Raw genomic sequence first — 11,419 nt, 5'->3', positions numbered from 1 at the left:
TCAACTTTAGAAAGGATTTGGGACTAATATAATATTAGAGGTTAGATTTGGGAGACTAATATAATAAAATTTAGATTTAAGAAGCTAAAATAGTAAAAAGTAATTAAAGGATCACTGTGGAGGATTTAGCCACCCTTAAACTTGAAGGGAATCATGCCTTCCTAGTTCCTTCTTTCTAGTCCGTTCCCCCCAATTTCTATAGTTCTTCCTCTTCCTCCTCTTGTCTCCTCCTCTCACCTCACTGAAGTATTCAAGTACTCGCGTTTCAATTCTCATTCCATGGCGAACAAGCTCTGCAATCGTAACCATACACCTCTTCCTCGCATCCCCCTCTCTTTCTATCTTTAATATTCTATCTTTTTGTTTCTGCGATTTACTTAGTAAACAAACAGATCCTACACCGTTTTAACTCTTATTGTTATTCCAATTGCTCTCTCTCTCTTGCAGAGGATATTTTGGAGCAGCTGAGAAATGGTACAGCAAAATTTGAGCTTGTATCTTCGCCACTTCCTTCACTTGCTGCTGCTGCTGCTCCTAAATTCAGTAACATCACAAGCTTATTTGGAATCGGAAATTGTAGCACTAGGACTCTTTTTTTCGCTAGAATTTCCTCATCACTGTAAGACATCATTTCCCTGGTTTTTTCTTTCTTTCTTTCTGGTCACTCCATGGTTTTGTTTTATTTTATTTTATTGTTCAAAATGAGTATGTACATCTATTTGCCTCAAACTCATGGGCACTTGAATTTTCCAAGCAGTAGTTCAAGTTCTTGAGCTTTAAAGATGAAAAAAAAAGGATAAAGGATAAAAAGGATCTATGTATGGAAATCTATTCGTAGAATGTGGATATGCCTAATGACATAGGAAATTAGGAATTTGTATACTGTTTTTCAATCAAACCAAAATAATAATGATTCAAGTCTTATTTTGTGTGTGTTTAGGGGGCTTGATGTGGGATTTCAAATTTTTAATTATAGAAGGGTGAGATAACCTAAGATGTTTGAAGAATCTAAAATTTTGAGGAACTATATAAGTGGACTGTGGTTGACTTGTTTTGTCCATTTTTATTTGATTTTGGAGAGTTCGTATGTTTTTCAAAAGTGGATGAGACGTTTTGAAAAATTTTCCTTCATGGTTTGAATTTCGATTCGTTTGCTTGTCACCTGGATATGTCAGTGGTGGACAGTCTCCAGCTATGAAGAAGCTAGAGCAGTTTTCGGTTCAGAAGGTCACAGGGGATGGAAGGTGTATGTTTCGTGCACTGGTACTGTCTTCTTTGCCATTTGCGTTAATCACTTCTCTGGTTTCTCCTTTGCAGAATTCACATGCTGATTTGATTTGCTACTCCTCGATTTTTGAAGTTTTTTATTTTTAACCTTTGAAATGTTTTTTAAAGACCCGTATGCTATAATATTTGTTACATAATTCTTACTGAACTGCCTAGTATTTAGACTTGAAACAGCTCGGTCAAGTCCCATCCTTGTGAATCGAGTTTTCTTCTAATCCTTGAATGTATAGGAAACAAAATAACTCTTGTTGAAAACTGAAAAGTTAATGGTATTTGGATTAGTGGATTTTCAAATGTGGTGCTGAGTAGATGACCTCCACCATTTGAAATCAGCCTGAGAAAAGTACAAGATTCTAAATGCTGCCTGCTCTAGCAATTAGGAATATTTGAAAGAACTGAGAGGAGGATGAGATTCATAAAGTTATTAGATAGTATTTCCTGGGCATATTAAAATTAAGTTTGGAGTTGTTGGTGATGTACTCTTGTTTTCTGTTGAAAGTACCTGACTGGAATGTAATCCATTTTTTCATGATCTTTCTAGCTTCTGCTGTATTTAATTTTAACCATGTTGTTTCCACTGCGCTGCTATTTTTAAGCACCGACTCTAGTGAATAATTCCTCTATGAACTATCAGTTTAGTCTGTCTGGCATAGCACAGAATGATATAACTAGCCTTAAGATTTGAGAGTTGGGAGGTTCTTTGCATGGTACTTCCTTGCAGACATTGGTCAAGAAAAGTTTTGCCTGGTGGGTTGGAACATCACAAACAAGAGCATGATTCATGATTGATTGTGCTTTGTGGAAAAAAACCTTTATTTTTATTAATTTATATAAGTTGTTTCCAATCTGTATTTGAGCTTTAAACATGGCTAATTTGATATTGGTTTTTCAACAAAATTAGGTCAAAGGAATGGCTTACAATAAAGGAGTCTCTCTTAACCAACGCAAGGAGACAGAAGATGCAGGTATGCTGATATACTGACAACAGACATGCCGATGGGAAAAGATATTGCCTTTTTTTTTTGCTTTCACTTACAGGATGTTCTTTATGTAACACAAAGCATGGTGATAATAATTATGGCTGGTTCTGCTTTCAAATTTAACTACTTTTTTCCAAGTTCTTTCTTTCGCATCATGTCTTATGACTCCTTCTTTTTTTTTTTTTTCCTTTGCTCTTCTTGTGAATCTTTTTCCTTGCACATGAAAGCACAGATGAACTAAGAAGGGCTGTGAAAGAAGTTTTATGTGATAATAATGGAGAGCGTAAATTATATAAAGAAGCTCTCATTGCCATCACAGTTGCTGAGTCTCTACCACGGTATGTTTTGGAAATCTCAAGAGATCGGAGATTTTGAAGCATATTGTGTAATTTGTATACAGTGGCATGATTAAATCTGCTATTCTGCAGTTACTGCCAACGAATTGCGCGATCTGATTTTTGGGGAGGAGAGTCAGAGCTGCTGGTTAGTGTTTCTTTATGCATATTTCTTAAATACTGTAAGCTTTGCTTTTTCTAGCTCTTCTATATTTTAAGATTACAATACATTTATAATTGTAGTTTATACAAGGCTTACATATGTTCTTCTTAGACAGACCTTAGAATATTGAAATTCAATACATTGTTTTGGCATCATTCTGTCATAGACGGATAAGCATTAGATTAATTAAATAATTGACTCATTTCACATCAAATGCTATCATATATAGAGCTTGGGGTTTGATCAGGGACTGGAACCTCTGTAAAAGAAATTGTATTTGTGAAACTATAAGTAAATTATATCATAATCTACCTAGTTAAATGATTTAATATCATATCTTGGTATTTTGATATTTGATCAATACAAAAAGTGGCATTATTTACTTATTTAGTCATAGCTTTTGATAGAAACTCCCGTTGGGCCTTCTAAACAAGAGTTGATCCTACACTATCAAGAAGAATTGAATTGTCCTCCTAAGAGATCCTCTTAAAGATTCTCCTAACTTCTAAATGAAAGAAGACTTGATACCTTTTGACAACTTACCAAGACACTGGAAGTATCTGCTTTCTACCTCATTAAGTATTTAAGTGGATGTTTAGAAATGTTCTTAGGATATTATGTCATTACTCGTTTGTCAATGTTTTAATCCTCGTTTCCTAATTGATCCACAAATCCCTTGAACAAAAAATCAGATACTGAGCAATGGCCATATTCTGGCAGGTACTGTCAAAGTTATGTAAGCAGCCAATTATTGTTTACATACCAGAGCATGAGGTATGCCTTCCAACAATTCTTACTAGGTTGATATTATCTAATGTACTTGGGAAGGAATGTTCCTTTCACTAATTTTAGGAGAGCTACTTGCATGGCATGCATTATACATGCTCAAGGAGATGCAATTATTTTTCGATTTAACCTAGACTCTGTTACTTGCTTTATCAAATATTATGACTTGTGTATGGAAAGCATGTCTATACAATGGGTGATTACTTCGTTGTTGCGCTAATTTTTTTATGAAAAGATTTGGTATAAATAGGTAATAATTCCTTTATTTTGGGGGAGGGGAACAAATGTAGATAGTACTTGGATATTTAGTACATTTGTGGCCTTGTGGCCAGTTTAGTATGATTCTTGTAGTTTATATTAGGTTTAATTACTCTTGATACTTTCATCAACTTTTCAATTAGTTCCTTACAATTTAAAAGTTTGTAATTGGGTCCTTAATTCCTTATACTAGATTTTTTTTTGATTAGGTATTACTGGTTGTTATCTTTCAAAAGACCAGAATAATCTCAGAATATTTATTTCTAGAATATTCCACACTTCATCCTACATTAAACACAAATAATGTTCAAAAAATATTTCATACCTTTTAATAAATAATGTTAGCAAGGATATCCTAGAAATTTTTTTATCTAATATGAAGCCTTAATTACAAAGTTTTAAACTGTAATGATATAATTAAAAATTTGGTAAAACTTTAAGGACTGAGTAATTTAGCAATTATTTTGTTTTTATTATAATGAGTAAACCACTATTTCAACTCTTGAAAGATAAATATTAGTTTGCTGTCAACATTATCCTCACATTGGATGTATTTTTCAAGCAAACCAATTTTTTTCGGATACCATGAGATAATTATGAATCTTTGTGGGACTACTAATCTTCCAAGCACCAAAATGGTGATTTAGGGTTTATTTGGATGACTTTCTAAAAAAGGATTTTTTGAGTTTTTTTTTAGAAGATCTTTTAGAAAAATACAAGTAATTTTGTCTGGATATCTCATGCAAAAATATATTTTTATTTATCAATTATGTTTGGGTATAATAATAAAAATATTTTTTGTTTATTTTTTATGTGAAAACATCTTATTTTAAAGAATTTTTTTTAAAAAAAAGATGTAAATTGTAGCTTCTCAAAAAAGTTTTTTTTTTTTTAAGTGTTTTTACTTTTATTACTAAAAATTTAGCAAACACCCTAAAAAATAAAAGATGGTTTTTGTCTGGTTTGTAAATTAATTGCAGCATACAGGGAGTGGTTGGGGATCTGGTTTCATTGCCATTGCGGAGTATGGAAGTGAGTTCAAAAACGGTGCTACAAACAGGACTCCCAAGAAACCTGTGAGGCTATTGTTCAGTGGCAAGAACCATTATGATCTTTTGCTATGAGGAACTGCATGCTGATGGATGAAGAGACAAGGAAAGGAAAGAAAGAAAATGAGAGGTAATTTCAAATGCCATTTTTGCTTTGTTGATATTCAGATGTTGTAATTTGTTTTTGATATTTAACCTACTTGTAACAAGTAACAACAATTGTGAACCTTTTGATGTATTCGTTTCCTAGTTGACAACGTGACAATGTGTCATTCATTTTATTCTTCCTTCAACAACAAACAATGATATCAACAACAAAGTCTTTTTTTTTTTTTCTATTAGGTAGGGTCAGCTACATGGATGAAACGATGTCATTGTACCCTTGTACCCTACCCTATTATGTATCATGTATGCAGTGAAAATGTTGTACCCTACCCTATTATGTATCATGTATGCAGTGAAAATGTTGACACGCAGATTTTCTTCGACTATTTCATGTATGATCTTTTTAGGTCTTTCTTTACTATTCGTCATATGTCCACTCTTTATCTCATCCACTCTCCTAATTGGATGTTCTTATCTTCCATCTCATTTTATTCTTCTTTCATTTTAATAATTTTGAAAGTTACATAAAATGTTTTTATAAGAAACCAAGACTTTTAAAGTAGTTTCTTATAAATACTTTTAAATTTTAATGGATTTCTATATAACATAATTAAAAAAAATTAAATAATATTATTATCTACCCGTATAAAATCCCCTTAACAAATGTAGTCAATATTAGAAAATTATTTTAAATATAATAAACATTTTATTTGAATAAACATGAATAAATCCTTATTTTTGTAATCGTCAAATTTATTGAGGTTTGAATGTGATTGTGGTGATTGATTGATGAACTTAGCACTTAGGAAGATTAGCTGGTGGTGGAGGCAATCTTGTTGAAGGGGTAGGTCCATTCTCAACCTCAAAACTCATGGCTAGCCCCCATGGTAGATGAGTTTCCAAATGGCAATGCACAAGCCAAATTCCTAAATAGTGAAAATAATTGCATTTAATCATGTAATCAAAACTCAATCTCAACCCATATAGTGAAAATAATTGCATTTAATATATTAAACAAAGAATACCAACCTGGATTATTTGCTTGGAATCTGATGACAGCCCATCCTCCGACAGGTACAGAAATTGTGTTACGCACTTGTGGATCAACAAAATTAAACTGTGGTTCGGCTATGGTAGCATTATAATTCCCAAACCCTTGAGCCAAAACATAGAAATTAAATCCATGAACATGAATAGGATGGTTCTCGGTGCCAAGTATAGCTGTATTTTGAAGCACAATTTGCACAGTTGAATTGAACTTCAATGTCTTTGCCTTTGTTGATTTAGGTGCAAAGATCAAGGGATTGCTAGTGTTGGTTTCTAAAGAAGGGTCAGTATAGTTAAACACAAGTGGAGGTTGACTTGGGAAATCTTTAGTATAAACCCCACTAACATTGCGGTAGAATGCCTCCAACATAGAGAAGCCTCTACCTGTAGGCAACACAAATGACTCATTGTTCATGCTTGCAGAGAATGGTGAGTTTACCCCAAAGGCATTTAAACATGCACTTGGTCCTGGAAGGTTGCATACGGTTAGGGCAATTCCAAATGCGATGAACATGTTTTCATCCACCTTACGTGGAACTGGAATCCAATGAGGACCATCAGCCAACCCTGAGAAGTGAGAACCATTCATATAGAAAATTATTAAGAGGGAAGGTATAATACTTACGCATGATAAAAAAGTTCAGTTTTACATAAATTTGTACAGTCATACTGCCTAAATACTAAAAATCAATCCCCAAATAAGTCATATATATTAAAATACAAAATATACATTAAAAATAAATTAAATAATACATATATTACACATATAATACATATATAAATATATAATAACTAATTTTTAGTATATACATAATATTTTTAAATTTTGTAATAGTGTATGTATGTAGAGATAAATATATAATTAGACCATGAAGGATAAAATATGTATAAGTTCGTATACTTTTATACAAATCTTTAAATTTACTTTCTTATTTCAGTAATATAATATGGGATTGAATCTTTTCATTTTTTCTTTCACTCGAAAAAATAAAATGTAATCTCTCATCATATATTTTATAAGTGAAAAAAAATATAAAAAATATTAAAATTAAAAATTAAAAATAATATTTTATACTTTCAATTGAAAAAAAAAATTGCGAGGATCTATTTTCAAATACTACTTTGATGATCTTTTAAAGGGTTATATTCTATAGCGAAAGTCTAGAGGGTTTAGGGTTTAGGGTCAACACTTTTTTTAAAAGAGGAATGCTAGGGGGTCAGCAACTTTGGTGATTTGTAGCCATCAAATAGCCATCAAGATAATTTTAGTGGTATGAGATTAGTGTGATATTTCATCCAATGGCTTACTTTTTATTGCTGGTTACTTGCTGGCCCTCTAGACTTTTCCTTATTAAAATTTGTCCAACACTCAATTAGCAAAAAAAAATAAGTAATTCCACATCAATAGATGAAATCTCACACTATTACAAATACCAATAATAATTAAATAATTATTATAAATTACAAAACTTGCTGACCTATATATATTACAACCTCACTATAAATTATGAATGAAAATGTTAGACATGATTATGCACTAGTCTACATCACGCAAAGAGTAACGGTTGATTAACTAAATGTTATTAGTCTAGGGACGGTGAGTTTGAATTTGCTTTTTTGAAAAAATATTTTTCTCTTTTTGTTTTATCTTTCTTAAGAAGATTATTTTATTGCAAAAACAATTTTTTCGTTTAGATTGAAAATATATAATAAGTAGACAATTTATTAAAATATCCTTAATTTTTTTTAAAAAAAAAGCGATATATGGCTTACTTAAAAATGAGATATGCTTGTAGCTTGTAGTTTAAAGAACTAAATTGACAGTTTTAAAAAATTTAAATGAGATATGCTTGAAATTTAAAGAACTAAATTGAACCCTAACTCTCTCAAATGTGCTGCTAATACCTGTGAGATTAGAGTAGAACTTGTGTGCTGTTGGCGTATCATGTGCATCTGGCAGGTTTGGCATTATAGGTGCTGATGTTGAAGATGCACCCTCATAAGTAATCACTCCCCTTGCAATTGCGGTATCGTTTCTTACATTTGAGGAACGGTATGGGCTGAATGCCATGTAATAAGAACCCACTCTTTGGTTTGTTGTGATTATTGCATCAACGGTTTGGCCCGGTGCCAATACTATAACGTCCGTCTTATACTCTCTAGTGTACCCAGCATCAATGGCTACAACTGTCAAACTGTGGTTTGCAATCTTGAAGAAGTGTTGTTCATTCAGTGCAGCATTGATAATTCGCAACAAGTACCTCTTTCCTTGCTCCACGTTCAGCCGGTAAGTCTCTGAAAAATTAAAACATTTCGATGTAAAATTTTTAATGTAAATTAAGGTGAAAATTCACGTGCAATATAAAGTTTATATTGCAACTTCACATAAAAACAATAACATTTACGGGAGTGTCACAGGGCTCGTCAATGTTTTTAAACAGTTGACTTACGGTTTTGAGAACAATTATAGAAATCGCCAGGCAAGCCATTAATTGTGTAAGCATCTGAGTTTCTCGGAGCTATTCCTTTTGATGCATTATTTCCAATATCCTCAACATTATCATTCCACCACTCCCCTGCAATAAATAAATAAATAGAATTAAAAAATAAATATCATGAAATGTTTTTCAAAATAACGTCTTATTTATTACAATCTTTTGAACTGGACACTATAATACTTTTTGAGGCGTGTATCTTTTATGTTTAATTATATTTTAATAAAAAATAAAAATATTTTTTAAATATATTTAGACACATTGAACTATTTATATGTTGGTGTATCTAATTTTATTTTTGAGATAAATTTAGAAGTAATATGTATAATGATGTATTATTAATTATTAATAAAAAATAAAAATACTTATATAATTAAAAAATATTAAATTCATTAAAAACTAGGTTATATTTTTATTATCAATAAATATCATGATATTATTATATTTTATTTACAAAATTCTTTATATTATATTATACATATATAAAAAAACAAAAAATTTGAAATTAAGTGCATGCATTTCATGTGGTGCTTTATATATAGCTCATGTTTCACATTTTTCTTTAATAGTAATAATGCAGAAAATTCAATCCTCTGACAATAAGGAGGAATTGAGAAGCAAGACAAAATACAGTAGCCCACAACACAACTTATTACAAGACTTTTAGCTAATAAAATTCAACCTCAAACTCAGACCAAAGGAAAATCAACCTTAAAGTACATGATTCAAAAAAGTACAAGAACCTAATGAAGTATTCACCTATTATCAAATAAATCCAAACTTTGCACTTACAAGTTACAAATAGAATATACAAAAGCAATAACAAAAATTGAGAGAATGAGGAAAAGATAAAATTACCGAGCAATATGGGTACTTCTTGGTGAACTTGAGAGAATGGGTATGATCTGCCTTTTGAAGGCCTAATGATAAGGGATCCATAGATATTGGCACGAAGGAAAGAGGAATGCGCATGCCACCAAAGTGTTCCTTCTTGTCCTGTTATTGTGAAATTATATGTGTAACTACCACCAGGACCTATTGGACATTGAGTTACGTATTCTGGACCATCTGACCATTGGCTCGCAAGTTGAAATATTCCATGCCTGCGCTCATTATATAATAAATATACCCCAATTTAGAGTTATATATTCTATTATATCTTTACAAAAATGTTGTTACACACAAAAAAAAAATTCTAAATCTGAATTATGCATTTATATAATACTTACAAGTGACTTATATAGTGGTTATTTTTTTGTATATATGTAACATGGTTAATATATTTATTGAAAGACAACGATTAATACAAAAGATTAAGATAGTGAAAAAAAAAGTAATATTAAAAATATAAAGAGTAAAGTATCGTTTTTGTCCTTAATGTTTGGGATAAGTCATAAAATTGTCCATATTTAAGTCCCTAACGTTTCAAAATTAGTTCAATGTTGTCTTGCCGTTAGGGATCCGTTAAGAGAATTGACGGCGGGACAAAATTGAGACGATTTTAAAACGTTAGAGACTTAAATAGAACGAAAACGTTGGGACAAAAACGATAAATAAAAATAAATTTTAATTTTATCCTTCAATAATATTAATTTTTTACTGTATATAATATTCAATTATTTTTTAATTACATCTAAATAAATTACACTTATTAGAATGAAAGTAATGTGATTAAGTGTAATTTATTTAGATATGATTAAAAAATAATTGAATACTATGTACAGTAAAAAATTGATATTATTGACAGATAAAACTAAAATTTATTTCTATGTATCGTTTTTTTCCCTAACGTTTTCGTCCTATTTAAGTCTCTAACATTTTAAAATCGTCTCAATTTTGTCCTACCGTCAATTCTGTTAACGGATCCCTAACGGCAGGACAACATTGAGTTAATTTTGAAACTTTAGAGACTTAAATAGGACGATTGAAACGTTAGGGACAACTTTGAGACTTACCCTAAATGTTGGGGACAAAATCGATACTTTACTCAAATATAAAATATAGTCACATTAGCATGAAGAAAATAAATCATTTTTTAATTAGTTAAATAAAAATACTACGTGTATATCAAAAAATCAATCATCTTATATTTATGTATAAATATATATTTATATTTTAATATATATTTTATATTGATAATTGATTTTTGTGTGGATACTTAACGTGATTGTTAACTAAATGTATTAAATATGTATAGCAAATCAGAATATATAATTGTATTCTTTTATTTTTTATTATTTTGAAAACTACAAGCAAGTTCACTATATAAATAAGTATATAAATCGTAGATTTGATTCAAAGTAATAATAATTTTTCCCCATCTGTTTCATTGAAGTTACATTGAGTTTGAATAAGTAGAAAACGGAAAAAAAAAAGGCTTAGGAGAGGTAGCAACGGTATACAAATAAGTAAGAAAAAAAAAAGACATTTTCATAAAATTGAGGAAATTGAGGAATTAAAGTGTTTAATTTTAAAAATTTTAAAGACTAATGTAGATAATTATTTAAAATATTATATATACATAAAAAATTAATTGATATATGTGTTGTTTTATATATTTTAATATTTATTGTATAAGAATGACTAATGATTGATTTTTTTGTATATACGTGTGATGATTAATATATTAATTGAAAGGTAAACATTAATCTAAGATTAAGATAGTGAGGCCAAAAATAATATTAAAATATATAAAATAGAGTCATATATTAGTGTGAAGAAAATAATTAAATCCATTCTATAATTCATTAAGTGTGTATTATGTATATAAATCGAAACTTTAGAGTGATTTAAAATAGTAACAATTTTTGTACATCTTTTTTATTGAAGTTACATTGAGTTTGAATAAGTAAAAAAAAAAAAAACACACACACACACAGAAAAAAAAAAGAACAAAAAAGTATAAAAATGCATA

General features: G+C 30.2%; 2 protein-coding genes across 3 annotated transcripts in view; one reads left to right on the top strand and one right to left on the bottom strand.

Annotated features, from left to right (window-relative positions):
• Positions 1-124: 124 nt before the first annotated feature.
• On the top strand, positions 125-5,386 carry LOC107475216 (OVARIAN TUMOR DOMAIN-containing deubiquitinating enzyme 3). 2 transcript variants are annotated; one of them, XR_001589464.3, is made up of 9 exons: positions 125-301; positions 448-619; positions 1,176-1,263; positions 2,189-2,252; positions 2,500-2,605; positions 2,696-2,750; positions 3,486-3,539; positions 4,790-4,988; positions 5,201-5,386. XR_001589464.3 is itself a non-coding variant. In XM_016094846.3 (8 exons), exons 1-8 carry the CDS (start codon positions 280-282, stop codon positions 4,931-4,933), a joined length of 705 nt encoding a protein of 234 aa, XP_015950332.1. In that variant the 5' UTR covers positions 125-279; the 3' UTR covers positions 4,934-5,386. The 2 variants fall into 2 exon arrangements, 1 of the variants encoding a protein (XP_015950332.1); XM_016094846.3 differs by having other exon boundaries at positions 4,790-5,386.
• A 262-nt stretch (positions 5,387-5,648) lies between these two features.
• The window catches only part of LOC107475215 (laccase-7-like), a 7,474-nt gene continuing 1,703 nt past the window's right edge, over positions 5,649-11,419 (bottom strand). Inside the window, exons 3-7 of the mRNA XM_016094845.3 lie at positions 9,364-9,608; positions 8,461-8,586; positions 7,916-8,305; positions 5,993-6,577; positions 5,649-5,889 (exon numbers count right to left, since the gene is read on the bottom strand). Of these exons, the coding sequence (XP_015950331.1) occupies positions 5,759-5,889; positions 5,993-6,577; positions 7,916-8,305; positions 8,461-8,586; positions 9,364-9,608 (1,477 nt within the window). The 3' untranslated portion in view covers positions 5,649-5,758. The remainder of the gene's footprint in view (positions 5,890-5,992; positions 6,578-7,915; positions 8,306-8,460; positions 8,587-9,363; positions 9,609-11,419) is intronic.

The sequence above is a fragment of the Arachis duranensis genome, chromosome 2, assembly GCF_000817695.3.
Source record: "Arachis duranensis cultivar V14167 chromosome 2, aradu.V14167.gnm2.J7QH, whole genome shotgun sequence".
NCBI lineage: Eukaryota > Viridiplantae > Streptophyta > Magnoliopsida > Fabales > Fabaceae > Arachis > Arachis duranensis.
This window is presented reverse-complemented; position numbering and strand designations above follow the sequence as displayed.

Bases quoted from the DNA above. Each gene is read 5' to 3' on its own strand.
- LOC107475216 (XM_016094846.3), top strand. From the start codon at position 280: ATGGCGAACAAGCTCTGCAATC. The intron at 302-447 runs GTAACCATACAC...TCTCTCTTGCAG, and splicing joins GGCGAACAAGCTCTGCAATC to AGGATATTTTGGAGCAGCTG. The intron at 620-1,175 runs GTAAGACATCAT...TGGATATGTCAG, and splicing joins GCTAGAATTTCCTCATCACT to TGGTGGACAGTCTCCAGCTA.